This window comes from Penaeus vannamei, chromosome 24 (assembly GCF_042767895.1).
Source record: "Penaeus vannamei isolate JL-2024 chromosome 24, ASM4276789v1, whole genome shotgun sequence".
NCBI lineage: Eukaryota > Metazoa > Arthropoda > Malacostraca > Decapoda > Penaeidae > Penaeus > Penaeus vannamei.
The window spans coordinates 16,796,105-16,808,604 of record NC_091572.1 but is presented as its reverse complement, the minus strand read 5'-3'; the positions used below and the strand labels follow the sequence as shown (position 1 = coordinate 16,808,604).

The 12,500-nt window shown below is 38.1% G+C and overlaps 1 protein-coding gene across 3 annotated transcripts in view; it reads right to left on the bottom strand.

The window, feature by feature from the left end:
• Nucleotides 1–12,500, bottom strand: part of Akt (Akt kinase) — a 187,338-nt gene that overhangs the window by 132,033 nt on the left and 42,805 nt on the right. For all 3 annotated transcript variants that reach the window (XM_070138427.1, XM_070138426.1, XM_070138428.1), the window contains 7 exons: nucleotides 10,748–10,860; nucleotides 10,236–10,410; nucleotides 9,717–9,791; nucleotides 9,451–9,573; nucleotides 5,265–5,456; nucleotides 214–342; nucleotides 1–29 (listed from right to left, as the gene is read on the bottom strand). The exon at nucleotides 1–29 is cut by the window's left edge and continues 109 nt beyond it. In XM_070138427.1, the coding sequence (XP_069994528.1) occupies nucleotides 1–29; nucleotides 214–342; nucleotides 5,265–5,456; nucleotides 9,451–9,573; nucleotides 9,717–9,791; nucleotides 10,236–10,410; nucleotides 10,748–10,860 (836 nt within the window). The remainder of the gene's footprint in view (nucleotides 30–213; nucleotides 343–5,264; nucleotides 5,457–9,450; nucleotides 9,574–9,716; nucleotides 9,792–10,235; nucleotides 10,411–10,747; nucleotides 10,861–12,500) is intronic.

Sequence of the window (12,500 nt, the reverse complement as noted above, 5' to 3'; positions counted from 1 at the left end):
CCTCGTCCATAGTCATTTTCTTCAAGAACCTGAGTAGAGGTAATGAAAGGCAATTATTTCAAAATTGTAATATGAAAGGAACTAAGCTAAATGTCCTTAGGAGAAATAAAGCTACAAATACCTAGATGCCATCCTTGGTTTACAAGACTATATTCAAGTCAGAGTAATTAGATTATAAACATTTCATATAAAATTACTTTCATCTCCACTTACCTCAGGAGCCAGATACTCTGGTGTACCACAGAAAGTTCGTGTCGTAGAACCATATGATATATCTTCTTTGCATAAACCAAAATCAGCAATCTTAATGTGACCATCAGCATCCAAGAGTAAGTTCTCTAGCTGTAAGGAAAATAAAAAGGTTTTATTAAAAAATTCCTTCAATATCTTCTAATGATGTAATTCTAAAAGCTGTATGATACATTTCTTTTTTACCTCTAAAAGATCACTAGCAGAATGCTATGTTTAAATCTTTCCAGGAATAAAGAGAGAAATTCACATCTTCTACAGTAACCATTTTTCTTGTTAATGAAATTTTAAACCTTGTCATACTCTGTCCATATCCTTGGCCAAAAACATCAACCCATTAGCGACAGGTGTCTCACCGGTGGGACGCCAAGAGAAAGAACCATTTCCGGGTGTCCAGCCTGTGTGACATGGCTATGTTTTTTGGCATAATTTATGGACCTTGGTAACATCTATTACATTTACATATCTATGATTAGTTATTGAATATGTTATTTCATGAGGACACAAAGAATTTACTTCAGTTTGCCTAAAGTTGATGTTATAAATAAAGGAGAAAGTAGGGAATTCTTATCAAGAAGAGAAAGATACTGGAGTTAAAGTCAAGTAGGGAAAGTAGGGAATCATCATCATAAAGAGAAACATACTTGAGTTGAAGTCAAAACAGAAGGAGAAAGTAGGGGAATTGTTATCAAAAATATTTGAAAATGAACTAATGAAGCGATAAATCTTTTTATTTTTATCAGAATGAAAGGCGATTGCTCTGCAGTTGCTACAACATAAGAAAAATTAATAAACAGAGAAAGAAATAGAGAGAGAGAGAGATGGAGAGAAAAAGAGAGAGACAGACAGATAGAGAGATAGATAAGCTAGTAGGCAGATGAAGTGACATCACTTTACAGCCGCCATTTTACTTCCACACAGTAGTAAATAATGTTACATCCTGAGGTAACATCAGACACTAGCTACAACTTCATTGGTCATGTTAATGTGACATGTGACCCAGGATGCTTAGACATCATTTGCTACTGTTGGTTCCATGTTCCCACCAGTGTTGAAGCCTGCAAAATTTTCCACATAGGGGTGCTTGCAGCTCCTTTATCACTCACTTTTGCCATGCCTCTTTTAGCACACAACCCACACTCCCCCTCTTCCTCCTCCTCTGATGTCGATGCCCCCTAGCCCTCGTCGTCTTCTGTAAGTTTCATTATTAATAATCTTGTTTTCTTTCCCATTGTATTCACATTGATAAAATCTAGCATTGAGCTATCAGAATGTACTACTTCTTTGTTTTTCTTTTCTACTCCCACAGGGGCGCTGTCGCCATTGTCTGCTGCGCCAATATCTCCTCTCTGTCTGAGGACGAAAAGCCCAGCCCTTGACTTCATCAGTAAGTTTCGTTATTATCACTCTTGTCTTCTTTCTATTTGTATTCCCGTTATCACTCTTGTCTTCTTTCTATTTGTATTCACATTGAAAGAATCTAGCACTGAGCTATCAGAATGTATTACTTACTTGTTTTTCTTTTCCAATCCCACAGGGATGCCATCGAGACCCCTAGCCCTCGATATCATTGGCAGGTACTGCAAGGGTGCTTTGTCGCCATCCTTTGTGACCACGTGCATGCTCATCGTCCACTTGTTTCTACATCTCATCGGAAGAAAGTGGTGACAAGTGGCTGCTGAGTAGGGCGGGGGACGTCACTAACCCCTTGTTCAACAAGTCCAGCTCGAAGGACCAACTGGATTCCTCAGGTTTACAGAACTATCAACACCACACTGAACAGTGATGAGCCACTTTCTAGTGTGGCTGCCAAGCTGGCTCTAAGGAAAGGCCCCGACTCCAAGGGTTTCATCTGGCGACACAAGGACAACATCCCCAGGAACAACGAATTCCTAGGTGTTCCTAGGGGTGAAGGTCCCTATGGATGTCTTGGGTGTTTTTTCAACAACGATATCCTTGATTTCATCACATCAGAGACAATCTAACTTTGAGGAATCAGAATATATTAATTACTTGTTTTTCTTTTCCACTCCCATAGGTACACAGTCGTACTCTCTCCTGCCGCCCCGCCCCATACAAGGAAGTGGACTCCCACGTCCCGGCAGGAGGTCATGGCGTATCTTGGTATTTATGTGATATTGGGGATGGTGGACCTCCCCAGTTATTGCGACTACTGGTTGACCAATTGTTTTTCGTCATGAGTTCATTGTTGAGACCATGACGTGGGATTGGTTCGATCAGTTGATGACTCACCTCCATTTCAGTCACTTGGAGGAAAGAGCTCCACTCCCACAGTACAGGATGTGGAAGCTCTGACCCTAAATGACATCACCATTGACAAGTTCTTATAGAAGTTGGTGGGTGGTCAGCTTTTAGGACCTACAACCCAACCAAGAGGGCGAGGTTTGGGCTGAAGCTCTGTATTAGTACTGGCCCAGCTGCAGGGTATACCTCTTGCTTCAAGGTGTACACCAGGCAGGACTGTGGTGACATGCCCTCTTCCACAAAAGACTGGTGGCTTCCTTGGGCTGGGATACCCGTTATTTGTGGACAACTGGTACACGTCACCAACTCTCTTTCATTTGCTGCTGGCACGCCCACAGACTTCATTGTGAGAAGGATGGGTGATGTCGATTACCATAGCAGCAATACAGGGTTATTGGCCTTGATGTGGAAAGCCAACAAAACTGTCGCCATGCTATCTACTGTCCATACTCCTGCAATGCATGGGGATATGCCACCAGTAGTAAAGGATTACAATGTCGGCATGAAGGGTGTCGATGTTGGTGATCAGATGGCAAGCTACCACCCGATGACTTGCCGCTCCAAGGTCTGGCACAGGAAGGACTTCTTCTCCCTCTTTGGCATGGCCCTCGTCAATGCCTGGGCTGTCCATCATGCTCTGAGCGGAGATGTTTCCTAAAAGACCTTCAGATCCGGCCTTGCCTCTTAATTTTTGGGGTAATTCAGAGAAGGGGCAAATTCCAGCAAAGCCTACACTGCAACATGACCACCTGTTGTAGTGAGACAGGCTCTGCAGCAGCGGCAACACATAGTATCCCAGATCCCTGACGGCAGGCGATGGTGGTGCTATTGGTGTTGAAGGCAAGACAAGAGAAGCAGCAGCAGGAGCTACTGCAGGGAGTGTAGAGTGGCCCTCTGCATTTATGGCTGCTTTGAGGCATGGCATGCTGTGTAGTAATGCATTGGATAAAGTGGTTTTATTATAAAAAATCTGATTTTCCCTTACCATATCTTGGCAAATATGTTACTGAAAGAAACAAACAAGGCATCATTAAGGGGGCCGTCACACTAGAGAATGAAGTTCGTTAATTATGTTCAGATTTTTGCAATTTTTAATAAGTTATATATACGTATATTACAATTTACACCACCAAGTTTCATATCATTTGGATAATAAACCATGAAATTATTTTAAAAGAACAAGTCTTTAAAAATAAAAATAAAATTGTGAATCTCGCTTATCTATTGAATGAACTTCTTTAAAAAAATACCACATATACTCTATAGCAATACCTAAATCTTTTGCCATTTGGATTTTGAATTTCTTTATAATTTAGTGGGATTGCTATTTTCTTTTTAATGTTCATTGTTATGAATATAAAACATAATATATGGACTTTTATCACCTGATATGAAAATAGATTCACATAAAAAATTGCAAGTTTATTCAGCTTTCAATTGCTCCAAAACCTATTGCCCTAGTAATTATGGAGATACATAAAAAAATGTTGACAAAGGTGTAGTTTTGAGATATCAGGCTTTGTTTTTTATTTTTGCTTTTTAAATCTGATCTCTGCATCAATCTTGATGCATTCTACAGCATTCACATGGTATTCTGAAGTGTAGCTGGGACCTGGTCCCCCCCTTTTGCGAGGTACTAACAGCAATAACTGGACATGATTGTAGAAGTACTGTGTGTCATCATAGGCTTCACAATGCGTTTACAGTACCTCATGAAGCATTTCATATGAATAAACAACTGCTGCAGCTGTGATTGAGATGTATTTCTCATCATATGTTTAAGTTACAGGAATAACTTCTATCATCAATAGTGTCCTCTTAGTGTGTGATGAGGGCACATCACAGGTATGTCTATGGGACGGTGTCGCAGAGGCAGATGTGTAGCCTCTCCCTTGGGCTCTCTCATGGTGACTGCCCACCTAGTCTCTCAGTCGGGGCTATCAGCTGATGCAGTAAGCAGAATTGCCAGCTAGCTACCAGAGAATACAAAAATAAATTGAATGAAATCCAAAAACACCAATTTGTTGAGTATATTTGCATGGATGGTGCAAAGTAAACATCAGAGCTGGAGGCAAGGGAGTCAGAAATTTAGTCATGACTCCTTTATCTTAAGGTATTTAGCAGATATATTACATCACGGGATTGCCAAAGCCTACTAGATTACAGAAAAAAAAAAAAAATAGTATTTTTAAAAATATTTTTTGAAAATTCAGTGTGATGACACCCTAAACCCACTAATGACGGGTGTCCCACATTTGAGACACCTGAAAAAATAAACATTGCTGGGCATTCCGCCACTCTGACGCTGTATCAGGGCTCGCACTCCAACCCAGCAGCGGGCCGCGGCTGGCGGATGGGCAGAGTCCGGGGCAGCCCTGCCCGCTGATTTTGTAGCCGCCCGGAATCTTTTATTTTCAGCTTCAAAATATACTGCCGTTAATGGGTTAAGGAATCTAGACTCAAAACTAAAATAAAACACCATTGCAACAAGTATTGAGACTGCATTTTAACTTTATTGAAGTCTACCTTTCTGTTTGTTTCCCAGACGGGTAAACTTCGATAAACTCCCATGGCTATAAAAGGGGCATGAGATTGGAGTTTGCGCTATGATTTTCTCACCCGAAGTAGGCAGCACACGGGCGTGTCCCCAGTCGGGCCCATGTGCTGCAATCAATACCGCCTGGAAATGAGAATTATCATACTCTGTAAGAACTATCACTAGTGGGTTACCTGTCTTTTACCAGTCTTACCTTTAAATCACGATATATAATGTTTCTCTCATGGAGGTATCCCAAAGCTAAGCAGATCTCAGCCCCATAGAATTTGGCACGTTCCTCCGGGAAGATGCGCTCCTGGTTGAGATGGAAGAAGAGCTCTCCACCGTTCACATATTCCATTACAAAGCACAGGCGGTCATTTGTTTGGAATGAATACTTGAGGTACTGCCCATCAAAAACAAAGAGAGAGAAAAAAAGAGACTTTAGTCAAACTTCATGCAGTAAATATCTTTTAAATATTGCTGACTAATGTTGATTTGTAATAACTACTTTCTTAATTAATGGTCAATGTAGGACTATAGACATGAAAAATTACTGCCACCCTGCTACACTAGATGCAAGATTTTGACCGTTATGTGTTGGCAATGTCCGCAAGACTTTGGAATGCAGGTAGATGATAGATAATTATGGTTTAGGAAGATTATGCTTCTCCCTTTAATGTTTCATACAATGACTATTATGAAAAGAGAAAAAAAAACTTCAAGGCTGCTATTTCAGAAGTATATTTATTTATTTCCAAAATCCATACAGAGCGCAAAATTAGTCCAAAATAAACATATCATGGCTCTTTTTTTGTAATAAAATAAAATATCAAGGAATGTAAGAAGTGAAATTTTCAACTTTTTTCCTGTGCTTCTTGTAAAAGTGATATATATACGGAAAAAAATGTCTTCTTCAGACCTGCCAGTCAACCCGGTAAAATATTTCTAAAAAACAAAAACAAAAACAAAAACAAGTCAAAATGGAAGAAAGTGCTTTCTACATTTCCTAGATAAAGGATGATTCTGTATAAGAAAATGACCAGAATGACTACAGTGTTTTTGTGATTTAATTTTATAGAAGTCAACCTAAAAAGGGATTATAATAATATATGTCACATTTATAAGATGCGCATGAAAATATTGCAAATCTTTATTGCAGCATGTAATAGATCTACTATTCACCTACAAAATGAGCCATGATACGTTAAAATCAGACTTAAAATGTGTGTGCTATGTGCAAAAATGTGAAGGACCCAGACATCGTGATCTTTTTCCTTTTTTTTTTTTTTTTACATTTTACAAATGAAATCATGTAGGAAATAATTGTATATGATATAATTGTCTATTAATTACCTATTACTGTTGCCCATTCTCAGCCCGAACAGGGGGACATCAGGCCTCACGTGTCTTTGCACCTGAGGATCCGTGGTGTTTAACTCTACAGGGCGACATTGCCAATTTTCATACTCAAACTCCCATGAAATGACAATATACAAATACAGGCCAGTGTAAAAATACATACATAAGGTATGTAATATATAATATGATCATTTTGGTGTATCCCATGACCTTTTGTTTATTTATATTGTTACCTCCGTTTGTTTGATTGTTTGTGTTTTCTGATATTTCTAAAAGTTATGAACACATTTTAATGAGATTCTAACCAGAGGTGTATTTTAACCTAATTTAGATGCCGATTGCACTTTGGTGGTGATGTGGACCATGGTTTGGATCCAGGAATGTTTTTTTTAACACAAAAAGTTATGAACAGATTTTAATTAAAATCTTTTACCTGTGGTGTGTCTTAGCCTAACTAATATTCCATAAAATTTTGGTGGTGATCCAGATTATTTGGCAATCCTGCCCCCCATTTGGGGGGTGGGGGGGTGGAGGTTTGCATTCTTTAAATGTTTTGCTCATAGATCAAACTATGTATGATGTAAACATAGAGAAAATAAAATATTCCATATGAACGGCATATCATGTTCATTTGTATGAAAAATTTCTTTGTGATTGTTTTATGGACGCTTGCCAGATTTTCAAAATCATTACAAAAAAAATGAAGGTTGGCCTTATCTTATATGAAATTTATGGGGAAGAGTTGTCGGTAAGATCACGAAATCCGTTTTCCGGTCCTCCTTGCTTTAGTTTTTTAACTAGGTCATTAATTATTTTACACAATATGAATGGATATGTGATGCTTGAGCACAAGAAATTTTACTTAAAAGAGCTGCGTAAATTTTTGTATACACACACACAAAAAAAGCGCAAGATGATAGAATTCACAAATCATGTAATAGTTTCCTTATAGTGGATAGTACTGCAGTTTCCTTCTAACCAGAGTTAGTCAACAAATAGGAGTACCAAATGTAGCATTTATGTAAATCTATCTGAAACGATAATGTTTCAGTTACCTTGCAAAAAAGCGCCTTTTTTACATCCGAAAATCGCCATTAATTTTTTCAGTAAAAAATGTATTTGGTGGAAATAATGCGTGACTTAGCTACAGTTCGTACATACGAACTGGACAATCATTTTGCAACAAGAATTATTAAAATCACGTAATTACATACAAAGTTAATCTTACAATCATGCGTGAAAATATGATTTTGAGAAAATAGCAGTTTATGTCATTCATCTTCATTACACCATAAAGGTCATACCAATGATTACCAAATGTGAATATCAACTTAGACAATTCCTTGGCCTTTAATAGGAGTCCTGTGGTAGAGGATCAGGCCTTGTTCAGGTAATTTTAGGTCATCTTTATGTAAAGGTTAGGTTAGGTTAGGTGGGAGTGTTCTCTGAAAAGTATACTTTCAGATGTCAAGGCTCCTGGTTCCCTGTCATTTACATATCATAATACATCATAAAACATATATTATACATTTCTTATATATAAATGACATATTGCCAGGTTGAAAACAATACATATGTACTCCCGACAACTTTATCAATCACACTATTCTTCTGTCATTGCTGCTGCTGCCTGCCTGTTGAACGCAGCCTAAATTATCGTATAGCAGTATCATACCAAAGAAATTTGCAAAAATAGCCCAAAAAACACTGAAAATACAAGAAAAACAATGCATGAAGCAAAAAGGGGTGTGGCAGCGTGAGGGCATTTCAATACTCCGGACATTTAAACCACAGAAAGGAGCGCGTTACGCATCTGGCAACTGGCGCCCTAGGTACGTCACATGCTCATGTATCCACACACAAAGTTTGAAAAAATCGTAATTTGTGACCCGTACCAATGACTCTTCACTTTAACAAGCTTTCAGAAAATAATCTCATTTTTTTATCTATTATCATTGTGTCACAATTACCGATTTTCTAAGGTAATGTGAAAAAAATGATATTTCGGTTGACATTGAAAAGGGCTCTTACCACCTAAAAAATCATGGTTGGGCTTTGAAATTTTCCAGGGAGAATTAGAGCCCTGAAACTCCTTGAAAATGCAATTAACTCAATTCTAGCAAGATGGGCGAAAAACATTGAAAAATGACCAGACGATCCCCTTTAATAAACAAAAGAAATAGAGAGAGACAACCTAATGAATGCTAATGTATGTACTGTCCCCTGAAGTTTTCTGTGAATTCTGTTACTTCCAGATGGCTCTACATGTGCTCAACAACCAAGGAATCCCCAGAGAAAATTAGTTTTTTCTTCTAATACTATCAATTTTGATAATGTCATTATGCTTCTTGATATTATGATTATTAGATTGTTATCAAAATATTAACCCAGTGTCGCTGGGTATGGCATGTGCACACATGCCATGCCCTATTGTGTGTGTTGAATTTAGTCATTGTTTTTATATACAGATGGCTCCACAGTACTAAGTCACCAATGAGCCAATTACGCGAAGAACCTCTCACCTGTTCACCCTTTTCCTTGATTTGCAATAATATTTTCTAATACTTCATACTGCTGTTAGTACTGTCAGTAACAATTTAGTAATTATAATGTTTATAACAAAAATAACAATGTTTGGTTAAATATTTCTGCAATCTATGTGCAGAAACATTTAATCAAGCATTGCCAAAGGAAATGCACCATTTTCCTGTCGACATTAGGTTAATACCATTAAAGACAATAAAATAATAGAAGAGAAGCTTTTCAAAAAATCAAGGAAAAGGGTAAATAGGTGAGATATGTAGGACTAATAACTAACTGACTCCTTGGTGACTAAGCACTTGTAGAGCCATCTATGAATAAAGACAATAATTGAACTTATATTACCATAGGTATGGCATGTAATCCTTCCCATCTAGGCTGATTGAGTTTAATCAAATCTATTCTTCATTTAGACTTATTTCACTGTGCATCATGAAAGATACAAGAGTGTATACTTTCATGTCTACAAAAATAATCTTTAAAAGGACTTCACTTACCGTTAAGAAAGGGTGGTCAACCCTTTGCAACACTCGGTTTTCCGTCAGTGTGTGAGCAACTTCATCGCGCTTAATAATTACATCCTTACGAAGGATCTTGATAGCATAAAAGTGATTACTACTCTGTTGTATATATAAAAAAAAAAAAAACATTAATTAATGAACTTTCTTAAAAATATACACTTTTTGATTAGACATCTTTAAGTATATATAATTTTTTTTGTTTATAATTTCACAAAGTATTTCCAAACAAGTTTATTACTAACCTTCTCTCGACATAAGATTACTTTTCCAAATGTCCCTTTCCCAAGTACCTTTAAGAATTCAAAATTATCCAATGTCTGCAAAAGAAATCAATTTCATACTAAGTCAATATTCTCAATATGATGAAGAAGAAAACAAAAATCAAATACCTAAAACATCTATCGAGAACAAAGACAGATAATTCTATAATTTCATCTTAAAACATCAACCTGCTAGCTGATATGAGAGCCAAGTCAATAACACATTCATTAAGAGAGAAATAGATCCAGATCCAATTCAAAATTTCTCTTAAACCCCTAAAATCATAACAGTAATTAAACACAAGCAAGTCTACCTCAGTTAAAATCTATGAAACATTATAACAGGAATCCTTATAAATCTTGAAAACTAAATAGATGTATGAAAATAGAATAATAAAAAAATAAAAAAACAATGATATAGACATAAAGAAGAAAAGAAAAAAAACAATAAAAAATAAAGAGAGAATTAAATAAGCCATTCCCAAAAGCGTGATCACTCACAATTTTTCTTTTCTTCTTTGAGCTTCTCGCCCCAAGCCCATCATCATCCTCTTGTGAATAATTGAGTTTAATGTCAACACAATCTGCTGGCTGGATTTGGACATTCTGACCAGACGTCGCATCCACCTCTGCTATCCGCTCCGCCACTTGCTTTATTGCTTCCATCCATGCTTCTCTATAGGGTGTGATACGTTAATGTGACATCAGTAAAAGAGATAAGTGTTGAGACAATAAGTATACATATCTGCCTGCAGTGGTGAAAGGAGGAACTGAAATACTTCTTCTAACTGTAATTTTCAATTCTGCTTAAAGTCAAATGTAGTTTCTTAAATTTTAATATATAAATAGAGAGAGAGAGCTGGCATTTTGGTGTCACTGTTTCCAATATATCTCTAAGAACTTTATAAACTCCTGGCATTACCATCAAAGTCTAGAATTTCCAGTAGTTTGTTTACCAATCAATTTCTTAAAAAATAACAGTAAAATATAAAATTCCATATACAGATCTGTACCTGTCACTAGCAGACTGTGCATTAAAAGTTCGCTCTATGACAGTAGTCCAATGTAGACCTCGAATAATAAAAGTGTTGGGACGTGGCTTCTCTGTTTTCAGAATCTGGCAGCGCTGCAAAAGAGACAAAAGTTGATATCGAAAGGAAAGGAAAAGAAAGGAAACGTAAGAAAGAAAGAAAAAAATTATTGTATGTCTGGCTACACTGATCCCATCCTTTCCTAAAACATGAATTATAATGACCACACATAAAGCACAAAAATAACCATATAAGGCTTAACACATTTGCTTAGAGCCAGAGACACCTGTGAGACCTTACGAAGAGCCAGATCACACCAGCCAATCATGCTGGGCTTTCACATGCCGCAGCCAAAGGTGATTGGCTAACGGGCATGAGATGCCAGTCCAACTCTCTGTTTAAGGGGACCGTCCCTGGCCATAGGGGGTCGGGGTACTTGAATTTTGTTTTTGGTCCTAACGTATTGTTACATGTCTGAGGAAACTGCCCTTCGATTGTTAGACTCCATCTCGAACTATTTCTTGGTGTAACAAGGGCATAAGCAACATGGGGTGCAAGTGCATTTTCGCTCATTTGAAGTAAATGGCCTTTACACTCGTTCCGACCATTCCTCCGGCTTATGATAGAGTAATTACATGTTGATGTCAGTTCAAATAATGATTGTTATGCCTTATGTCAATTCATGAATGATACAATATAATTTATGATGAAATAAAGTTTTTTTTTGTTTGTTTGTTTGCTTTAGTAGGCGTACATGACTGTTTGAGTAGGCCTACATGCAAAACATGTACTGCATTGAAACCTCAGGGTTGTATAATATTGTTTAGCTATCGATTACCATGTCTTCATATCAAATCTGCCATTATGTGTAGGCGTGCGCGCGAGCGTGTGTGTATGTTTGAGTGTGAGCTCGAGCAAAAGTGTATGAGAGTACGCCCACATGCACTTTTGCGTATAGGTGTGTGCCCTTATGTGTGTGCATGCGCGCGCGCACTTGCGTGCATATAACTGCGCGTGCGCGCGCGATTGTGACAATACACATATGTGCGTGCGCCCGCGCGCGCGTGTGCGCGCCTGTTTGTTAGAGTATGAGGTGAAGCTTAGAGGACGGCTGAAGGCAGGCGAACAAGTTCAAACTTGCGCGCGCGTGATCGCAGGGGTAACCATAGCAGTTAAAGGGCCGCATGGCGTCGCGGCGTCGCGTTGGGATGACGTCATCGCCACTCCATTTTACATTTTTTGATGCTGCTCACTAACCCTTTATCCGATTTGAATGAAATAAAGACCATTAGAAAGAGCAACGTCTGGGCTTCCTTTTGGACTATATGGGCAAAATATAATCGAACGAAAATTATAGAAAATGAACGAAAACTTAAACACTTTCAAGGTCATTTACCTAAAATCAGTTGTTTATTTCGACATGTGTATAAGTGTGAGTGCGTGTTAGTGAGTACGTGTGTACACCTGAATTTGTGTTTACGCGCAAGCGCGTGTGCGCGTATTTGCTGGAGGGTGATGTAGAATATGAATTACGGCTGAAGACAGGAGTGCGAGTTCAGACATGTGCCTAGGTAATCATACAGCACACACACATGTGCACATGTGTGTATGTGTGTATTTGCACTTCTGTATGTGTTTTTGTGTGTGTGTGACTATGATTGCTCATGCGAATATGAGTGCGCGAGCGCGCGCGTTTGAATGAATGAGTGCGCGCGCATGTGTGTATATCCGCGCC